Consider the following 22,501-nt stretch of genomic DNA (forward strand, 5'->3'; position numbering starts at 1 on the left):
ATTACACTTTTAAAACTGTTTCAAAATATTTACCTTTGTTACAGATGAAGCAAATACTGATTATTTTCTTATCTATAAAAATACATAAACCTGCAACAGTTCTAAGTACTTCCAGAAAAATAGTGTGCTACAGACTCAGTAAATGGTAAATAGAGCTTTCCTAAGAAATTACTACATGTGTCTCCTTAATGTTTTGCTCTTTACAAACGCATGATTTTCTTTTCCAGGTCAGAAAGTTACTGTCCATGACAAAACAGAAATTAACCTGGTCTCCTTCCGTCGTACAATTTATCTGGCTATACAGTCAAGGTAAATATAAATTATGCACCTAGCAGTGTAGTTCTTTTGAAGTCAGTGAACTGACTCTTTCTTTTGAAATTATGTCTTAATGTGCAATTTAAAAGAAAAAAAAAAAAGTAGGGACGTGGTCTTTATGGAGCCTGACCTGACTGTAAAACAGACTGTTTTCCAAATTCTCATTCTAAGATGAATCTTGTTTGTTTAAAAATGTTTGGGTAGTGGACTGGGACTATTGCTGTAATGAGAACTTTGAGTGAACAAAAGTCAGTGATCTTCAAATTTTACAGCATCTTGACAATTTATGAAAAAAAATTGAGACACTTAGAAATTCTGTAGTTTGACTCCACTTCTGAGATGGAGTTCTTTTACCATCTGCATTGTTTGGAAAATAAAGTATGCATTTACCAACCCTGAAGTGTAGACTGCTTGTAGTCATGAACTCCACTTGCAGTTTGTGGCACAGATACTCCAAACCTGCTGGGTGTAGATTCTCTGTCACCAGGCTGAGAGGAAGGTTTGATCCCTTGCAGCCCATAATATTCTGCAGGTCTGATGCTGCATGACAAGTGCAACGATGTAGTTGTGGCGTTGATCATTAGACATATGAATTAATACTGAGGGCATCAAAGGCTCTTACATTTCTCAAAGTTACTGTTAAATACTTTCTTGCTGTACTCGAACTTGTTCATCTGATATGTGGAGGGGAGAGGATGTACCCAGTGGTAGCTAAAGGCTTTCAGAACAGGAGTGCACAGAGGAGACTGTGGTATAATATTGCTTTTGGAGCTGGTCTGAAATGCTTGCATTTCAGTGTGTTTCAAAATGTGCAAAACAAGCTTCCAATTTCCTGTTTTACTAAGTTTTGTAAGATGATGTGATAGTAATAATGACTTGGATCATCTTGTTTTCAGATTGCCTGCAAATGTAATCACTTTGGATTAATTTTCAGATAAAAACTCATGAAATACAAAATGTTTATTAAAGAGCCACAACAGCTATAAAATCTCAGCAAATCAAACAGCTGACATACTTTAACTTCAAAACTGTTGAGGTTTTAGCACCAATGACTATTCTTAATATGGTTTTGGAATATTTTTAACATAGCATATATTGCACAGATAATAAGTGTTTTTTCTATTCAGCTTAGACTTTGAAGAATGTGCTCACAAACTGCTGAAGATGGACTTCCCTGAAAGTCAGACCGTAAGCCTTAGTTCTTACTCTTCTTGTTACTCACATTATAAAGATACAGTACTATGGTAGTATCTAAAAACCTTGCTCATGTTCCACAACCTAGTTTGTATAGCAGGCAGATGAATAAGTCATTCCTTACAGCTGTTGTTCCTCAAAATTTATTTCACAACCTTTAGAGCAAATGGACTGACACACATTTCAGAAGCAATTTGTCTTATGCATGTGCTCCTTTCTGTCAAGCAACACAAATGTTTGCTCATAGCCTTTTAAAAAGATCTGTTGTTTGGACTGGCTAAGTTCTGTCCTATGACAAGAATACAGCAGCATGGCAGAGTTCTGTCTCTGAAAGGACTCTGGGTTGAAGATAATATTTGCAGGCAGCTGTAGACTTTATCAGTGGGACTTGAAATTTAGCACAGTGCTATGAGTGTGTTGTTTTGGTGCTTTCACAGTAAGTCTTTGAATAAACAGGATATTGAATTAAAGTAGTTTTGAGTGATTGCTTTGCTATAATTTTGGAGATCATGAGACTAAAGCTGTTTTGTCCTCAGACTCTGTAAGATCAATGCAATTGCTGTGTTTTCAAGTAATGGAACCTGTTGTTCATCCAGTACTTTTATTCAATACTAGTAGAATGTAAATACACATCTAATTTTCCGAGCAGCTTTTCAGACAGCTGTAAGCTGTCATCATAGGAGTTGTACTTGGGTGGGCTTTTTAAGGTCTTGTGGCTTTAATTATCAGTTTTATTTGAAACAGTGTGTGTAATAAGTAACATTAGTATAATACTAACTAGTAAGGGGAGATTTGGCTTACACTTAGGTGGTCTTTGAGAACTTGTTTACCTATAATTTTTTCAATTCTTGTACTGTTGCTTGTTTCTAAGCAATTTACATGGACGTAAACTAAGAACTGAGATTGTGATTTTTTAAAATCTGGTTCTCTAATTCTGTGCATGAAATGCAATATTAAGCATGCATAAGATTATAATTCTCAGTGAAGTCTGCATAACCTGAAGAACTCTAAAGAGAAAAAAAATCCTGTTGCCCAGCGAATCAATTCAGCTATAAAGAATAGAGCAAACAATCTAGAATATATGTACTAGACCATACAACAGAGTTATAATGCATGACATTACTTGCTTGTAGAGAACTACTTAACTCTTATGATAGAAAAATCACTTTTTATTCATTCAAGCTACTGTCTTCAGACTGAAGTCTTTATTGAATTAGTTGCCTCTGCCTTCATTAAAAACAAGCTATTATTGAGTTTGCAGATGACACCAAGTTGGGCAGGAGTGGTGATCTGCAGGAGAGCAGGAAGGCAGAGGGAATCAGGCTGGGTCAGTGGGCTGAGGCCATTGGTGTGATGTTCAGTGAGACAAAGTGCTGAGTCCTGCTCTTGAGTCACAGCAGCTACAGGCTGGAGCAGAGTGGCTGGAAAACTGCCCAGCAGCAGGAAGGGACCTGGAGGTGCTGGTTGGCAGCAGATGAATATGATCCAGCAGTGCCCAGGTGACCAAGAAGGCCAGTGGCATCCTGGCCTGGATCAGGAATAGCGTGGCCAGCAGGACAGGGGCAGTGACCATCCCTCTGTACTGGGGACTGAGGTCACGCCTGGAGTGCTGTGTGTGGCTGAGGGAGCTGGGCTTCTTCAGTCTGGAGAAGAGGTGGCTCAAAGGGGACCTTAGCACTCTGCAAGTACCCAAAAGGAGGGTGTAGCCAGTGGGGGCTGGTCTTTTTTCACAGATAACAAGTGACAGAGGGAATGGCCTCAAGTTGCACCAGGTGAGGTTTAAATTAAATACTAGGAACACTTTATTGACTGAAAGGGTGGTCAGTCGCTGAAACAGGTTTCCCAGGGAAGTGGTCGAATCAGCATCCCTGGAAGTGTTCAAAAGATCTGTGGATATGGTTTAGTGGTGAGCACAGTGGCATTGGGGTTTATGGTTGTACTTGATCTTAGAGGTGTTTTCAAACTTTATAATTCTCTACTACTGTTATTTTAGCCATAAAGCACTTCTTTTTTTTTCGGTCTGTTTTACTGAAAGCTCCAGCAATCTGTATTGCAGGATGTTGCATCTTACTTCTTCGCACTTTCTGATTCAAAGCTTTAAACAGTCTTGAGAGATTCCTGAAATGTTTGCTGAACTCTTGGGTGAACCTGCAAACTTTGTTTATGCTCATTCTCTGTTCCAACTCCTACTATGAATGGCAGTCATCATGAGAAGCAGGAACTAGACCATTTAGCTGAAATATTCCTTAAAAATCAGGTGTAACTTAAGATTTTCATTGCAAAATTTTTATTCAAATCAAGTCTGGGTTTACAGTAATGTTCTGCTTTTCTTCTGAACTGTTTTACGTAATAAAGCAATACGTATTTAATTTTGTCATAAAGATTGTTTTCCACAAGCTTTGAGTAGTAAATTGTCAATTAAATACAATCAAAAAATTAATCAGAATATCTGAAACCTAAAGACAGATGCAAACAACAAGTTTAAGACTAATACAGTCTTAATGACCGTCTTTCTGGGTAACACTTCCAGAAATCTTGATGTGTAGAAACTTTTGGTGTGATTTATCAGGGTTAAGTTCAGAAATACATTAGCAGTTTTTACCAGTTGTTGAATTATCAGATCATCATGTCACATTAACTGCTGTTGTTTGTCTGTTTAATACCAGTAATGGATCTGTCACATAGCTCTGACTCACAGAAAGAGGATTAAGGTTCAGATAGATAATCTGTGGACTGGAACAATATAATACTGCTTTTTGGCATTGCAGTTTAGGACCAGCTGCTGAGGAGGGATGTCAGCAGTCTTGTGGTTTTTTTTTTTTTTTAACATTTAAAGTGTTCTTTCATATTTAAGTAAATTTACTAGGAGTGGGGTTGCTTTTATTCATGTTATTTAGACCCAGCTGTAGCCTGCAGATCAAAAGTGAAATAGCTTTGCTGTCTGTACTTCAGTCTGTGCAAAGCTGTTTTAAACAAGACTTGCAATTGCTTCTTTGGGCATATGTTCAGTCTTGGCAGAGCTCACTGTTTCACTTTTTTTAAAAAGTGCTGTTATTATGTCTGTTATAGCTGTGTTAATCCCATGTATTACCAAAGAAGAAAATTTAAATAAGCTAAAACTGTTGTTGTGTGGTATTACCAGTTGTTCTGGCTTCTGAACTGTGGAGGAAAGCAAGCAAACAAGCCCGGCTGAAATGCAGACAACTGAAAAAAATTAAACCGACTATATATTGTTCTTGCTCTTTGAAAATGTGCCTAAAATGGATTGGCTTTTAGGCTTTTCTTCTTTATTGGTTTGTGATAAGAACTAAACTTGTATACAGAAATGTTGCTAAATTAAATTAGAGCCTCTTCTAACACTGTATATTCCAGATAAAGGTAATGCGTCACCAGATTTTTTTTTTTTTTAATGCTTGAAATGAGAAATATTCTTGCAGGCACCGCCTTCTTGAAAGAATTATGCATGCATCTGACACATCTTCATTTTTACAGGGTGGTGTCACTTGCTCAAAGCAGTCCTAGTTGGTGGTGTGGGAGTGTCAGTGTCTGGTGTTATTTATGCCTTTAGTCTTGAAGATAACACAAGTACTGCTGCTGGCTTGACTGTTTTCACTTTCAGTGAAAATAGAGTTCAGGAAATTGATGTAGAGCAGGATGGTCTAAGGCTGATAATTCCACTTTGGTCAAATTGATGATTTCTTAGACACGTTAATTTCTTCTCTAATTGGAGGGCATTGCAGCTGCCCCATGATTAGTTCACAGCCTTGCTACTGGCTGTAAAAGATAATCATCCTCAAGTAGCTTTCCTGTCTTTTGAAGCAGGAGGTTTTTGTGGGCCTGAGGTGCAGGGTCATTCTAAATTTCCATGATTTATCATTTTTTTAAAAAGTACACTGCATGCACATTCTGTGTTGTGGTATTTGTTGATGTCTACAGAGTGAAGGTACAGAATCCATACAGAATTAGGCTGCTGTGTTACTGATAGCAGGCATTAGCTAGAATTCAGCCTAGATTTTGGTCTTCCACAGATGTGTATATGCATTTAACCTAAGGAGGTGGAATTGCTCAGTGAAATTACTTAAAGTGAAGTTTTGCATGTGCAGCCTTCAGGTAGAAGGAAAGAGATACTGTGGGACTTCGGTATATTATTTCATTTTTGTGTGTGTTTGTGTGTTGCAGACTAGTAGTAGCATGATTCAAAGTCTATCTATCCTTACATCCAGTTAACGATTCCAGTGTAAAATATTGTCTGATTTACACAAGATTTTTGATAACCATATTCAGCTTTAAGCATATGTTGCTCTAAATAGAAAAGAGACTGAGCAAAAAAAGGGACAAAAGTTGAGGAAGACCATTAGCAGAGCACAGGACAGACCTGGAGACTTTGTAGTAGGTGCTAAAAGCACTGCACATAGCTTGACAAGAGGCTGCCTGCTGCTGAAACACCTTCCATGGCTTTGTCAGCTTTGGCTCTAAGTGGTAACTTGACAAATTAAGAAGAGAAAGCAGAGATGCTGGGAAGAGTAGGCTGTGTGATGGTTACACCCATTAAAATATGTAGCAGTGAGGAAAGCTTTAAGGTAGTCAGTGGGAGTAAAGTATGTATCAGTGAATTAAAAGAGAAAAAAGGAGAACTGTGGCATCTGTAAAAGCAGTGAAAATACATAAAATTCAAGGCACTCGTTTCACATAATTCCAATTTCACATTGATTTAAACAAACCTGAGGCCTGCACTAGGTTTGCTCCTGGCAAACCAATTCCTTTAGTTCCGTGAAGAAACTTCTAGAAATGAAGTGTTGACATTGAAAATGTTATATTTTAAGATTAGCTTACAGGGTTGGGATGTCTCATCATGGCTTCAGCTTGTGTATGCAATGGATGGAACAGAGCTGTGGGGCTGGCAAGGAAGGGAGGTGGAAATGGCATCACTTCCAGCCAAGCAGGGCAGAAGTGACTTCTGCATGGGGGCAGCTCTGAAACCACAGTCTTGGCTGAATGCAAATCTTACAGAAATTGCAAAAAATGGTGAGAAGGGGCAAGGGGGAAGTACTAGCTGTGAAAAAGATCCTGTGATCAGAGGGGGATAAGTTACTATAGCTCTTCTGCCTGCCATGAACACAACCTTTGTGTGAAGCTGAGAGAAGATAGATTGGGCAGGGTGTGCTTGTGTTTTAAAACTGTAAAACCGGGAGAAAAAAAAACAAAATAAGTCTGATTTTTCTGTCTTTTCCTTTAGCATCTTTAAATGTATGATGATTCTTGCCATGTTAGGTTGAGTCATGGTTCATCTAACCTGTTATTCTGTTTGGGTAAGAGCAGATAGAGACTATTTAGGGAGAACTGTGAGAGATGCAGTGAATTTAGAGGGAGCTTTCTCCTTATCTTCTGTTCTAGCAGTTTTGGGAAGTGCTGTTGTTCTCTATGATACAATAATAAATTCAAGATCTTCACAAAAGATGATACACCATCTGTATGAGATGTCAGATATTTTGAAGTGTTTTACTTCATGATTGGATAGCTATGTATACTTTCTTAACTAAGCTGAGTAGTTACTTGTTGAGCATTGTAAGAAAACAGTTAACACAATATAAAAATTGCCTGTAAAATTGGGAAACAAATTCTTTGTGGTCTTCAAAAAAAGTGATGGGCTAAATAACAGGCTTTTCATGCCATAAACATCACTGGGAGTACAGAAATTAGTTCACTAACTTTTGAAGATGCAAATTAAGCTAGAATTGCCATCTGACCTTGTTGCATCTCTCAAAAAGTAATTAAATAATCATAAAGTTTGTTAATTTTCTATCTGGAAGACAGTTACTCTAGACCTAACCTCAAATTGTTTAGATAACACCAGCAAGAATGTCTTTATGGGCAAACCTATTCTCATGCATGTGGTTATTCAAAATACCCTCCTAGAAATCATTGTAATATTTAATTAAAATGTTAAAATATTTAATTACTGTAAATCACAGGGGATACCAAGGCTATAATTGCATTTAAGATGAGGAAGAAAAGTAATTTGTTTTTTGAGTCTTCCTGACATTATTAACAGTGGCATCAGCACTTTACCCTTTTTATTGTTAAAAACTGATTAACTGCAGCATTACTGTAAAATGGGATAATATAAAAAGATGTTAATATGCATTTTAATACATCACAACACTGTGTGGCAGTGTTAAAAGAAATGCCTTTAAACACATCTGTAAGTTTATTTGATACATTACTGCCTTTTTATTTGGAGGAGTGGTTTCTTTTCTTGTTCAACATGGTTGGCTTTTTATTTGTTTTGAGCTTTTATGATGGGCAAAAATGTTTCTTCTGAATACTTGCTTGGAAGAGTGATACAAGTGGGAGAATATGAAATCCAGTATGAAATCATCCAGTAGTTTTTATAGGAATGTTACTATTAGTTTAAAGAGGAATTAAACTAATAATGAAAGATACATGACTGACAGCCAGAAACCTATTTGGGAGTGTCATAAATTGGATTACACTATGGAATTGGTCTTAGGAGAAAACAGTAATAAAAAAAGTGAATGGGCAAAAAATAGTAGGGCTATTTTAAGCATTGTGTAACTTCATGGGTCTATATGTTTTATATAAAAACATTTGCTCACTTGCCTTAATTAATGTTGCCAAGTGTACCCTAAACCAATTCACAGCTGCATTACAAGTTGTGTCTCAGGCAGAAGGTCAGGGGAATAAGTTTGGAATTAAACCTGCATGGTCTTGCCAGGACCTCTGCTCTCAGCCGATGAAGGGCTCTGGCCTGAGAGGTGAGGTACAAAGTGTTTCCTTCTGGTTCCTGGTTTGCTGGGTATGAAAGGAGAGGAAGAGGTAGCTACCAGAAGTTGATCTGATAATAATCCTGGGGTGATGGTTTTGGAAGACAAGGAGGAAGGGTGCCAGAGAGCCTGTATTCCAGAAAGACTGGACTACCTGTCCTACATAGCTGGCATTATGGAATGGGAGATCATCTTCCCTTCTTCCATCTGTGTTCACCAAGGAGACAGGAGAATGCATGGCAGGCTGTCAGTGATGGGGGTGCACAAATGTTTTGGGAGACTAATCTAGCTAGGCTTCCTCTCTTCATTCCTAGCCAAGGAGGGATGCTCTTCTATAAAGGGCGATTCAGAATTCAGCCTAAACCAGCTGCTTTAGAAAAGTTTCTCTTGCTCTCTCAGTTAGAGAGGAAGTCCAGGCATATTGGCCTCCCAAAGGTGAGTTTAGTCTTTCTAAACATATCCCTCAGGGCTGAAGCCTTTGCAGTGAAATTTAGCTTTCTGCTTGCTTATGCTAAGCAGGGCTTGTCAGGCAAATTATGGCTAAATAGTTCAAGGTATTAGTATATACCAACATGGACAGATATTTCTGAATTTGAAAATAACTGTTAAGAAATGCACATTGTGTTTCTGAATAGTTTGTCTGTAGGCCGTTTTGACACTTGGAAGTTGTAAAGAATTTTTATTTTCTGTAAATGCAAGGATTGGTACTATTTCAAACAAACAAAAAGAAGCCCTAAAAATAGTATCACAAAAAGAAGCAACTTATAAATAAAAACAAAACTACAAAAAAAAAAAAAAAAAAAAAAAAAAGCCTTCAAGACTTTCACTTTTTATCTTGTAGCTCCTTTTTTTCATTGTGGTAAAGTCAGTTCGTAAATGAGTTCTGACTTTTTTTTTGTTAGACATACATTGTGTTAACACACAAATCTTAGTTTAGGCAGAAGAGGAAATTTGAAGGGCAAAAGTTCATTATTCATGTCCCAGAGAAATCCAGAAAACTACTGGTGTTGCCAATGAAGTTTGATGTAAATACTCATTTCAAAGCTCAGATCCATGTAAGGCTTCCTTCAGTTACTTGGTATGTACTGATGGGTTTTTTTTGCTGCTACAGTGAATTTACCTAGAGAAATATTCTTTTTCTCATAACTCAGAAAGAACTCTGCAATATGATACTTGACTGCTGTGCTCAGCAAAGAACATACGAGAAATTCTTTGGGCTACTGGCAGGGGTGAGTTGTGTTTCAGATTTTATACTTTATGATAGAAAATTTCATTGTTTTGTGTGTCAAACTTAAGTTTTAATGGATAAATAAAACTAATAGTCTTTTTATCATTCTGAAAATGCTTATGTTAGTTAATTGTTTTAGTAGACTGAATTAGCACTTTGATTGTAAAAAGCATAGTAAATGCAAAATGAGAGAACTCACTTTCGCTTTATATTGTTGCTTATTTTGCCTCCCTTTTTTCTCATTATGGTAGAATAATAAATCAGTGGCAAAGAAATGGTACTAAAAAGACATAATAGCATTATGAGTTACCGGAAAATAGCCTTTTTACAGTGCTGAAGATTAATCCTGGAAACTCTTGTCATTTACCACCTTGTTCAAAGCTACTTAGTAGGTTTAATTTAGAGCACAAGGTTTGAATACTTACTGTCCTGGTCTTGGGGGTGTTTTGTTGGCTCTTTAATAAACAGCTAACTCTCTGGTTTTGTGTATCTAACTGCTAATTTATCTGCAGTTATTTGTTACTTAAGGTTTCCCTATCGATAATATTGACGTCTGAAGAGTTAAGATTAAACACTTGTCTTCTCAAGGGAGCAAGCTGTGCTGAAAGGGAACGTTTCTTCTCATTTGTATTTTTCATCCATTATTTCAGGAAATCCTTTTGCTGACAGTCAGTTACAAAGCACTAACCATATGAATCTGCATGTTCAGATGAATGGAAACGTTGATTTCTGTATTCTCTGAAATGTTTAAGTCCAAAATGTCTTACTTCTGTTTCCTGCTGCCTCTCTAAATTGAAATAGTCATTTAGTGATGTCCTGAAAAAACATGGGGTTGTATCAGGTGAAAATACTTAATGTATAGGAGTCAAGCAAAATGCTGGATAATTTGCTGTATGTAGTTCAGAATTGTTAATTACTGCTTTACAATGCAAATGAGTTTCTTGTCCTGACAAACTGCTCAAAGCTATAAAATATATCCATTTTAAGTGTTTGCTCTTCCTCCAAGGGTTATTTAAAAAAGAAGTCTTGCAGTAAATATTGACACCATTAGGTCACTTAGTTGTAGGTTATTTGCATGTTTAGTGTTTTGTTTAAAGTGGTGGTTTAAATTGTACCATGTTGTCTCAGCGTTTCTGCATGCTAAAGAAAGAATATATGGAGTCCTTTGAAGCCATTTTCAAGGAACAGTACGATACCATTCATCGCCTGGAAACGAACAAACTGAGGAATGTGGCCAAGATGTTTGCTCATCTCCTGTACACTGACTCAATTCCCTGGAGTGTAAGTTAAAACAAAAGGCCATTGTCCTTGGTCTCCAGTACTCCACAGTAACATATAGTACATTAATTCTAGTATTATTCTACAGTTTGTAATGACTTGGGGCAAACTGGATTAAGTAACTTCTCAGACACTGTTGAAGAATTCTGGTTTGTTCCATCTCCTTTTTCTCCCTCTTGTATATCATCATCCTCTCTCCCCATTTTTCAGTAGTTGATTTAAGCTATTATTTTAGGGAGTTCAGCTGGAATTGGTTAATTAAAAAGTACTTCTTTTGGAAAAGAGTTTTGAGCTTCTAAATTTTGATAAATTAGAAGTTGTATTGAATTATAAGACAATTAAAAATACTGTCATTTTATGATCTAAATACCTAATAAATAAAAGCAGTCTCATATTCTGAGATATATTATTATATAGAAAAGTAACTTCTCATATTGTTTTGTTATTGTTTCATAGCCTAGTCTGTCATTCTTCAAGCACACATAAGTTAGTCCAAATATTTTACCTCTCCTGTATTTAAGTCCCAAATCTCTTAACTTGCCAGAAGTTCATGCATCTGATTTTGTCTTGTGGAGCTTTCCTAAATAAAAAAAAAATCTTTAAAGAATTACTAACATAAATATGATCAGCAGCTTTTCTACCATGTGGTAGAAAAGAATTTTTGAGAAAGACAGTCTTGAATAGAATTTATGAACCTTGGGGAACAAAAAATATCAGTTTTTATTAGTTATTTCAGAAGGACAAACGTTTCTAAGAAAAGAATGTATGTTTAAACTTAAAGGTTAATGCTTTTCTGAATATTTTCAGGTCCTTGAATGTATAATACTGAGTGAAGAAACTACCACATCCTCCAGTAGAATTTTTGTCAAAATATTCTTTCAGGAACTCAGTGAATATATGGGACTTCCAAATTTAAATGCAAGATTAAAAGATGTGTAAGTTGAAATTTTATTTTCAAAACTGTATATTTAATTAGTTTCTTTATCTGAAAATATACGGATACAAACTGTGTGTTCAGGTTCAAGTGAGACTGCCCTTCTGTAGCTGCTGTACTACAGGAATAAGTTCATGTATAGATTTAGTCATTGCAAGGAGTCACTTTTGAAGCTGAGTGCATTGCTGTCATTTTGGGTTCAAGTACGTGCATGACTCTTTGCAAGATGTTTCTGTTCCCCCTCCACCCCCAGTGACACTCGGCTACCGTAACAATTTCCAAGTGCAAGTTTATTTTTATATATTGTCAGCTGTATAGCTGCATAATAAATGTTACCGGGGCTTCTGTTTCTGACAAAACTTAGAAAAAAACACACAACTATTAGTAACAGTTTCTCTAGGATTACTTGCTAATCCTTAAATGTAGTATACATAACATTATTTTAAATTTCTATGGGATTTCATGTGTTACATTCTGACGATGTTACTTGCAATTGCTTGAGCTATTTCCTCTAAGTTGGGATTTCTTCTGTGTATGATGAAGAATTTGGTAGATGCTTTAGTTCATGTAAACTTAAATTTGTAACTATCCTTAAGGCCCTGTATGAGGGGATTTCAGCATGGATCCCTAATCTTTGAGCTTCTTGGTCAGCACCTGTTATCCTTTGCTATCCCAGGCTCCTGCAGTTCCACAAGTCCCTTCAGGGCTTCACAAAGTTGAGGTTTCTGTCATCATTATCTGTCAGTATGTATGCAGCTCTCCTGTGTGTGAAGTTTATGTTGTCATAAGAGAACAAGTTTTTAAATAGCATTTGATTGAATGCATCATAGGTACAAACAATGAAAGTGTTGAAGAATGCATGAAGAGAAAACTTTTGCTTTCTTGTGGAGATTCATGCAGTTTCTTTTCCAGTTTCTTTATGTCAGTGGGAGTGCTGAGCTGGCATTTAATATAGATGTTTGCTTTCATCAGGACACTGCAGCCTTTCTTTGAGGGATTACTGCCTCGGGATAACCCAAGAAACACTCGCTTTGCCATCAATTTCTTCACTTCCATTGGCCTTGGAGGACTAACGTGAGGAACACTTTTCTCATTTGATATTTACTTCATCTTCCCTCTCCCCATGAACAAAAAAATAAAATTGAAGAACAAATTTTTTTTTTTTTTTTTTTTTTTTTGCTAATTAGGGATGAATTACGGGAACATCTTAAAAATGCACCAAAGTTGATCATGACACAGAAGCAAAATGTTGAGTCATCAGATTCCTCCTCATCTTCAGACACAGACTCTTCCTCAGATTCTGATTCTGACAGCAGCAGTAGTAGCTCAGAGTCATCGAGCAGCAGTGACTCCTCATCTAGCAGTGACAGCAGCAGTGACTCAGGTATTTAAAGACAGCAGTACAACTGTTTGCTTTTCTTCTATTTCTTTCTCCAGATATGTTTATTATTCTTTCTGTGTATACTTCTTTTGAGAAAAATCTGGCTATAGACAGTGGTCATTTCTCTGTTTTAAAAACTAATCAATTTTTTTAAACTTTAAGTTTTGAAATATTAAATATTTCTCAAGGAAATTTGTATTTTAGTGTGTACTCAGAAGAACTGAGTTCCATTTTTAGAGACTTAGATATCTGAGAAACATTGGTTTGTAGATTACTTTTTTTACACAATTGATATCTGTTGCACTCTACTGTGACTTCAGTCTAATGGAGGATTGAGGGATTAGAGTCAATCCCAATTATTTTCTCTGTGTTTACTGGTGAACCGTAGAGACTCATGTCTACAACTCTTTTTTTCTTGGCTTAATTGTGTGAGCTTGATACTCCTTGTATCTTTCCCTGGAAATAGTGCTTCTTCCTTCTTCTTTCCAGAAATCAGTTCTTCAATTCTAAAAATGTGTTTAAATATTGTTCTTCATCTGAGTCCCTATTTCTAATTCCTCTGCTTCAGGAAAAGATTGTGTGGCAATACATTGAAAATTTTTGTCTGTAGAGGAATTTCTAAGGAAGAATTAGCTTTTTCTTATAATTTATTTTGTATTTTTATGCATTATAATTAGCATTTAGTGTCTCATACTGTTGTGCTGATGTAGAAACTTCTATTAGACTTGAACTGTCATAAACATTGCTTAATCTTTAAAGTAGTTGCTATTATGAGTTAGTGTGTGCAGTCTCCCCCAGTAGATATAGCAGGAGCAGATGATAGCACAGCATGACTTCCTGTAGCACAGAAGTTTGCTGATTCAAAGGTATTTTGATTTATTACATGTCTTTGAAATGAAAATGATGAATAAAATAAAAGCAGCGTGAGCTGCTCCTGCTTTGGAAATGCAGTTCTGTTCTCCACTGCAATCTCCTGTCCAAGGTGGAGCTGTGTGTCATGGCTAACAGCATTAGTGACAACAGCACGAGAGGAGGGCACAGCCAAACAGGGTCAAAGGAGGCACTGGTTCAGCACAGAGCCAGATGGTCCTGCAGGGATAGCTGCAGCTCTGCTGAGCTGCTTGATAGGAACCAGAGGGGTCAATCCTTAGTGACAAACCAAGTCTGCAGTCTGGGAGTAGAAACAGGGTTTTTTTGAAGTTTAGGACCTTCTCTTTTACTACTTGCCTTTTCTCCATTGATTAACACATTCGTTAAAATTCTCATCTTGATACTTTTGCAGCCTGCTTTCACTTTTCATTTTCTTGTGTACTTTAATACAGTGGCCAAAACACTAATTGGAGATAACAGTAAGCTTTAATGGTTAACTGCATTGAGGTTCTATTACTGGTTGTAATTCTAAAGTCTTCCTGTGTTTGCAGCTTTTTAAATCTATAAAATTACTTGGAAGAATTAAGAGGCATTTTCCAGAAGAATGTGCTGCAGTATTTCAGTGTTGGTGCAGTGTATGAAAGAAAAATAGAAAACCTGCTGATCAGAAATTGAGCTAAGTTAGAGATTACTGTCATACTGCCTGTTAATGCTTGGAACTTCATGAACTTGCTCAGCTCAGCACTGCCCTGGGGAGGTAGTTCTAAAAAAAGGTCCAGCAGAGGATAAAATACATCTGCCATCAATGCAGCTAGTTCTTTTCTTTTTGCTTTCTCAGGTCTTTTCCCACATACTGGTGGATGTAAAATAGTATAGGAAAAAACTGCTTTAAAACTGTAATGGATTAAAATGTATCTGAATTGATCCATCGTTGCATTTTAACAGAATGTCAGCAAGCCTTAGTTCATACACGAGAGTAGACAATTCAGAAAATGCATGTACTAACAAATCAGTTCAGGGCCATGATCTTTTCAAAAGGTGATGAGAAGCAGCTGATGTGATTCTATAGTTCATGCACTAAGGTGAATGAATGGTTATTGTAGATGGCTGTTAGTGCCAGATACTGTCGAGTGGGATCTAAAGGTCCCTGATAAAGAGCAAACAGGAAGGGTAAGGCTTGTTCCACTGAGATGAGACTAATGTGTATTTAAAAATACAGAAGTTAGTTTTAATCTTGTTGATAAAGCTGTCACTGTTTCTCCTGAAAAATGAGCCTGAAGACCATTGTTACAGTGCTGCAATACCATTATTTCAAGCCATTTCATCCTACCTCTTTTTCCTCATGGGATAGTGTTGGGAGATTTTACCTCATCTACTGTTTTTCATCTCCATTTCCTTTTTTCCAGGAAAAGTAAATGATTTTGAAACTGGATAGTCTGGGAAAGGTCATCTTCCTAGAAAAACAGTTTATTTGTGAGAGTGCTTTGGTGTATGACTTTTACAGCCTATACCTGGTCCTTGGGTACAAGTCAGCAAGAGGGTGATGACAGGTAGGGGTTTTAAAAAGACAAGCATCATGTGCAGATAGCAAAGGGATAAAAATCAGGAGTTCATTATTTTGGACCCTTTTTCCTGATACACATGCAAAAATGTTTTCTGGCAAAAAACACTCTCTAGAACTCTTTCTGTAGTTTAATAAATTTAATATACTACATTAAAATACAACTTTAGTTCCATGATTTGTTATAATTTCAGATGTTTCTAAAGCCAAAAGGAAGAGAATGCAAAAGAAAAATAGAGAATCTGATAAAGTTTCCAGGAAAAAACAAGAAAGGAGAAAGAAATCCCTTGAAAAGAAAATTGGAAGGAGGCAGCAAGAGGAAAGAAGTGATACTGAGAGCAAATCAGAAAGAAATCACCGACATTTAAGAGAATCACACAGGAGAGATGATGTTTCAAAGTACCACCACAGAGATGAATCCAATGGCAGAGATGGTTACCACAGCGGAAAGGATAGGAACCACGAAAGAAGTAAGGATACAGAAAATAAACACAGTAATTCCAAACTGAAGAAAGCAGAAAGAAGAGCTTCTGTGTCTGATGATGAAAATTACAGACACCGGAGCAAAGACGATGGACATCGTAGTAGGAAAAGAGAGAGATCAAAATCCCGCGAGAGGGAGCGTGGCCGCTGCAGCCCGCGGGAGGAGGAGCAGGAGGAGCGCTCCAGGAACGGCTCGGAGAGGCAGCGGGACAAGCACAGCCGTTACCCCGAGCAGCACAGGGAGCCGCAGCACAGGGAGTCCCGCAGGAGCGACGACAGGCGCAGGGAGAGCTCCCCGCACCGGCGGAAATGAAGCCCGGCCGCCGTGGCGATCAAGGTGCATTTCCGAGCTGGTAGAACTGTATTTTAAAATCTAGTACTGAAGTTTCTTTGAAAAGAAGATTTTGTACAAAGTGATAGTTTGCATTTGTAAATTTTACCAAACTTTTTCAAATTTTCAGTAACACTTTTTTATAACTGTATCATTGAATCTTTCTGTTATGTTCTTTGTTTGGAAAGACAAAGCTCTTTATTTTGTGAATAAAACAGTAAGATACCAGCAAATTGGGTATTTTGTCACTTGGTTTCAAGTATTTGTAATTGGGACTTTGCAATCTAAAAAACCATTGGTTTTTAACTTCACTTGTTAATTGAAAGCCGGATGCTGAGGCTGGGGTGATAATATACGAATTTCAGACTACAGTGTGAATGTTACATGAGAAAACGATAAAATTTTCTAACAGGCATTCTCTATCTGCATGTTCTTTCAAGCTCGCAAGCATGAAAGCCTTTTGAGCAAAATCTTCAGGAAATACTCAGCTGATTTTTTTCAAGACTTAAAAATTGAAAACACAATGTTGCTGTTTTAAATGTCACATGTGAAAGTGTGTCAGCTTGTTCTGTGACTTTTCACAGTGTTTTTTAATATTGTGACATCCTGAGCTAGTTACAGCTGTGATCTTTCTGGAAAAAGGGTTGGTTTGGTTTTTATTTTTTTAGTTGTGACTTTGATTTCCAAGTCTTAGTCTTCAATTCTATCCCTAGAGCTGGAACATTTAAGGAACCTCTTTTCCAGTATATAAAAAACATGAAAGCAAAACAGGAGATGTTTCAAATCTTTTTAGACGTTTTGAAGTGCTCAAGTTTTTTGGAAGCAGAGTTCAAAACAAAACAACCCTCAGTTACTGCACCACTTTGTGATATAAAATTGTTCTATCTGGGATCATGGGGTACAACTCACTCAGTCTTGATTTCATGAGAAATGAATCATCTGGTTAAGACTAATTCTCAATAGTAAGTTACAGAAAAATTTGCAAAGTCTTCAGGTTTGAAATTGGAAACAGTGTAGGGGCATGATCAGTAGGAAAGAGGTGGTAGTTGCAGATTATGCAGTTATTGTTGCTGTATGACATTTTTTTTTTATTTGTGACACGAACACAATTGCTGGACGAAAGAGAACTTTCGCATTTCATATGTAAATCATATTTCTTGTATAAAGCATAAGAAATACATTTGAGGTGTTTTATAACAGAAAGCAGAACCATTCCTAAGGAAATAGAACAGTTTTGCGTAAATCTTGTCACAGCATTTTTCTAAGAAAAATGTCTATTTTATTTTTTTTTCTGTATTTGACAGAATTTATTTCTGCAACCTTACATGTAAAAATATGTTTTCAGTCAAAAACATTTTCTTAGAAAATAAATTTATATTGCAGGAAAAAAGATTTCTATCTTGTTAAGGCACACAGCTAAAAATACTTAGGTGGCATCATGTGTTACATGTTTAAACTGTTGGGTTTTTGCCCAACGCACATCTCATTTTCAAAATGATGTGTGCATTTTGGCACTGTGTTAAATCCACAAAAACTTAATTTAAAAGAATGTTTTCTAAAGAGAATTCTGCTAGTTCTTATGCTTCTTTGATAGCTCTGTATGCACAGTATTGAAAAGAATCTATATTCCGTAATGATTTAATTACACAAGCTTACTTAATATATCTACAGTAGTACTTCCCTTAATATGGTATGGGTTTAGTAGCCTATATTTTATTAACCCATAACGTTTGAGATATTCTGATCTAGTTTAAAAGTTTGTTAATGACACCTTTAATAAATGGAAATTAATTAAAACAATACATGTGAAAACATGTAACATTTATTCTGCGGTATCCTGTGCCAGAAGTCCAGTGTTTTACTATAGAGTATCTGTAAAAGCATGATTCTTTTATAGCCTCTGCCTGATCACTTGAATTTGCTACTTTGTGATGTGATTTCCTTGCCATCTTGTGTGTAATTTTATAGACCTAAACCTGTATATTCGCCATTTTTCTTTTCTAGAAGTTAAAATTCACCTGCAGGCTCACCTCATGCCAGTCTGCTCTATAGGCTTATCCTCCCACCCTTTATTTATTTTGCTGTATTTTTTACAAGGGAAAGAAGTCAAAATACTCTGTAGTATTCAAAATGAGGGTATTCCAGGAGATGCACAGTGCCATAGGAATTTTTGGGGTGGTCAGTTCTCAGTTGCTATAGAGCTGAGTGACACTGGATGGTCTGGGCTTGCTTTCCTCAGCAGTAGCAGCTGATTGTAGACCCTGCACACTAAAGGAGTGACTTGTGCCTCTTGTCTGTATTTAATACTGGAGCTCTAGGTTGTGATTGGAACAGCAGTTTTGACTAAAAAACTTCAAGAAGTCGAGGTCCTGTGGATTTTCTTCGCTGTTTTGTTCAATTCTTAATTCTTGATACTTAAAACCAAGGCTAAAAAGCCTTGGCTTGGGGGATGAGTGGTAGAGGAATCTTGCAGACTTGACTGTGCATCAGAGATTTGTGGGAAGGAATTTTTGATGACCTGCTCTGATATTGCATGCTTAAAATTTAGCTTTCAAATGTGGTTGTAACATCCACATCCATAGATCCAGCAAGAGAGGCTGCATCCCTTTTCTAGGAGTGCCTGGCCAAGTTTCTGAATTTCCTCACAGTGGTGGTGTGGGGTGTTAAAGAGATGAGCTGCTGATGCACCCAGCAAATTCCTGTTGGTGTAGGAATAAATCTTGACTGAAGCATTTGTGGTATTGGTAAGAACTGTAATTCTGCTCTCTAACTATACTTGGTGCAAGGTCTCCAAGTGTGGCAGTTCATATGCTCAAATCTAAAGCTTGTTTTTGGAGGGGGGGTGGGGAAGGACTACCACTGTTCAGGTCACATTGATACATAAATCATCAAAATACAACCTCACAGTATGAAAGCAGATAAATTTTGGGAAGAAAACTTTGTTTAAAATACATCTAAATTAACTTCAACAGATGATGCTTTCTAAAGCACTTTTAGTTGCTGTTTAAGCAACATTGTACTCTTCAGATAATAGATAGTTCATCTTCAGTTCTGCATAGGAATGGAGGCATGACTACAATAATGTTTTTCTGGTTGTGTTATGTTAAATGAATCTTACAATACAGTATTTTAACCTAGGAGCATGGTGTTCTCTAATTTACTTGAGGCTCTAGTAACATAACTCTTGTTAAATGGCAGGGTATACTCTAAAATAGCTTAGTACATGTCAGACTCCCAAAAAACACACGAGCTGGGGTGGGTGCTTTAATCTCCAGTAACAATTTAAATGCCTGCCTGCTGTTACATACAGTATTATGAATATAAAAGAAAACAGTAGCTTATCCTCATTCATCATTCTTAAACTACTTTGAATTGTCTTTCACTGCTGAGGAAAGCATAAGGCTAATTGTCTCAGGCAATCTAAAAGAGCAGGAATCTAGTACTATGTGAGCAGAGAATTTACTCCAGTTGCTCTAATAACATATAGAGAGTAGGGAGACCTGTCCTTCCATTTATTTTCAGTAAGATTAAGTATATTTTTTAAGATTTTTTAAATTTGTCAAAATATTTTTTTAAGAAACTGTGAAATCGAAATGCAGACTATAAAGGGGGTACTTTTATTAATACTAGGCAAAAAATGAATTATAGGTTAAAAAAGGCAGGGGCAAAATACAGCTTTATAAACTGGAAAAACTTTAGGTCAGTTCAGAAATGTTCTGCTCTTTTTAGGTTTTCCTCAAGTCTATAATTTGGCTGAGACTAGTTAGGGATTTTCTTTTCTTGTCTACTCATGAATGTCATCAATCATTTTCCTTTAACTTCAAAAAAATGGGGGAGAGGATGCAGCTTCAAACCTTGGTATTGTTGGCTCATAAATGATTTGTTAGGCCATCAAACAGACAAGTCCATAAGAAAATTAACTGCCACCTTTTGACTGTTCAAGCTGTGTCCATTTTGAGTATTTTTTCCCATTATTTTATGAAATAAAGGGGGCACCAAAATCTTTCCTGAGGGAGAAAACAAGGTGCCAGATTGCTTAAGATGGTGAAGGAAAGAGCAAGGATGTGTAAGAGGATGTAAAGCTTTGTGAGAGAATTTATTTCCAGTGTCATGGTGCCCATGACAGGTAAGAAGTGAAGTCAGAGTTGTTCTTGCCATGGCTGCTGGCACAGGTGTCTGGGTGCAATGCTAATTGGTTTTCACTTGGTGACTGGTATTGCTCCTTAATTACTTAACCAAAATCTTAACCAAATTGTTCTTAACCAAATCACTCTCTCTTGAAAACTGGCAATCCTTTTGCTTTTTTTCAATGGCTTACCTATTGCTTTTGATGCAATTTATGCTCTTTTCACAAATCTCTTGTGAAATTTCACATTCTGGGTTTTTTGTATCATAAAAAGCTGCTTAAAAATTCCTTTGTTACTACCTTACCTAGATTTTGATATAACTTGAAGATTCCTTGTATTTTCAAGACCCTATGAATAAGCTCACGGCATCCTATAAAGACTGAAACTTTTCAGCACCTTTTTTTTTCCCTGGAGTAATACTTAAGGTAATTGGAGAAATAGTCATTGATTTTTAAAGGGAGAGGAGTAAGATGTTTGATGTAATCACTTACAGATGCTGCTATTGTATTGCCTGTATTTGTTTTGCTCAGTACTCTCAGTAGGCTTTTCTTAATTTTCTCCTGCTTTACTTAGAGCTTTTTTTTACTTTTTCCCTGCTCCTTTTGAACTTTATTATCACATGCAGTGTTAGCCATTTAGAAAAGTATAATGCCATAAATACATCAAAAATATCACTTGCATAATGCATCAAAAATAATCTTTAAAGGACAGTTTGGCTGAAGAAGCAGTGTGTGTCACACCTACAGTAAAGAACAAGTGTGCAGCATGCTGCTTGCCTTCTCCTTACCTCAGAATAATGAGTTACAGGACAATTGGAAATGTTATGAGGTTAATCAGTCTTCCATTTGTTAACATTCCTTTCTGATTGCCTTCTTTTTGCACTGCCTTTGTTAGGAAGAAGCATTTGTAGAGTTTTACAGGTTTTTGAATTTAGATAAAGAGGTTTTGTGTCTGCCAATATGCCCTCAGAGGAGCCACAGTGGTATAAAGTAGCAGTAGAAAAAGTAAAGAGGGATCAACATCCAGCAGAGACTTGAATCCCATAGTCCACTGTGTGCCTGTAGGGAATGCCAAGAGTTGGTATTTTCTTTCTACGTAATCAGCCTGAGTCTTTTGACCATAAACTCTCCTGCCGCAGTTCATGGAGAGAGCTGTGCACCGCTCAGCCTGTTTATCCATCACTTCCACCTGGGCAGGGCTCTTACAAGAGAGGTGCATCCTACTGTGCCCTACCTTTCCCCAGCACTGCAAAGTGCTAAGCCGGGTGTGCTATGCTGCTGCACATTTTGCTGATTGTTGCTCTACTAATGTTTCAAGTAAGATAAGCAGTCTGGTCAGCTGCTCCTGCACACTGAGGATCTACAATGGCTGCTTGAACCCTGTGTCTCGTCTGCCATGGCTGCTTTAGGGGTCGTAAACAGAGAACCCCTCAGCGTACAGTGAACTGAAAGAGCCTTTCTTGGCTACAGAGAAATTCCAGAGGGAATAACTTCATCACACCACAGTTCACTTTTGCCAATACTTTCCTCTTTTTCTCCTTTCCTCCTTCATCCTCTTCCTGGTTTTCGGTTATAAGTGAATGTCTTTATGGGAAATTGTGAAATGTCCCAGTTTTTCACCTGATAAATTAGAAGAAACTGGAGAAAATAGTGTAGTCCAGCAGTGTTGCAGGAAGAAAGATTCCACTGACAGGTAGCTGACAGCAATCTTGTGTTTTGCTGTTTCAGTCCTAGTGAGAATGCCCTCCTCCCTTTCACACTACCACTCCTGACTGCTAGGAGCTTTAAACACACTTCTTCACAGAAATGCATGCCAACACATCTCTTTTAAACTGTCCTCCCCTTCCCATCTCCCAAGTGTCCCTCCTAAAAGAAAAGATGGTCACATCTTTCTATTCCCTTTTAAAAATGGCGTTTCATGACCCAATTCTGGTGTCTGTATATACACCTTGAGAAGGAGGCTTAAGTAACTGATAGGGTTCAAGTGGTCTTCTCATGGTCCTGTCTGTTTGTTA

The 22,501-nt window shown here is 37.1% G+C and overlaps 1 protein-coding gene across 4 annotated transcripts in view; it reads left to right on the forward strand.

The window, feature by feature from the left end:
- The window catches only part of CWC22 (CWC22 spliceosome associated protein homolog), a 29,094-nt gene extending 10,134 nt beyond the window's left edge, over nucleotides 1-18,960 (forward strand). For all 4 annotated transcript variants that reach the window (XM_053947878.1, XM_053947877.1, XM_053947880.1 and 1 more), the window contains exons 13-20: nucleotides 228-309; nucleotides 1,443-1,503; nucleotides 9,446-9,523; nucleotides 10,651-10,803; nucleotides 11,608-11,735; nucleotides 12,707-12,808; nucleotides 12,922-13,118; nucleotides 15,741-18,960. In XM_053947878.1, the coding sequence (XP_053803853.1) occupies nucleotides 228-309; nucleotides 1,443-1,503; nucleotides 9,446-9,523; nucleotides 10,651-10,803; nucleotides 11,608-11,735; nucleotides 12,707-12,808; nucleotides 12,922-13,118; nucleotides 15,741-16,342 (1,403 nt within the window). In that variant the 3' untranslated portion in view covers nucleotides 16,343-18,960. The remainder of the gene's footprint in view (nucleotides 1-227; nucleotides 310-1,442; nucleotides 1,504-9,445; nucleotides 9,524-10,650; nucleotides 10,804-11,607; nucleotides 11,736-12,706; nucleotides 12,809-12,921; nucleotides 13,119-15,740) is intronic.
- Nucleotides 18,961-22,501: the final 3,541 nt, after the last annotated feature.

Source organism: Vidua chalybeata, chromosome 7 (assembly GCF_026979565.1).
Source record: "Vidua chalybeata isolate OUT-0048 chromosome 7, bVidCha1 merged haplotype, whole genome shotgun sequence".
Lineage (NCBI taxonomy): Eukaryota > Metazoa > Chordata > Aves > Passeriformes > Viduidae > Vidua > Vidua chalybeata.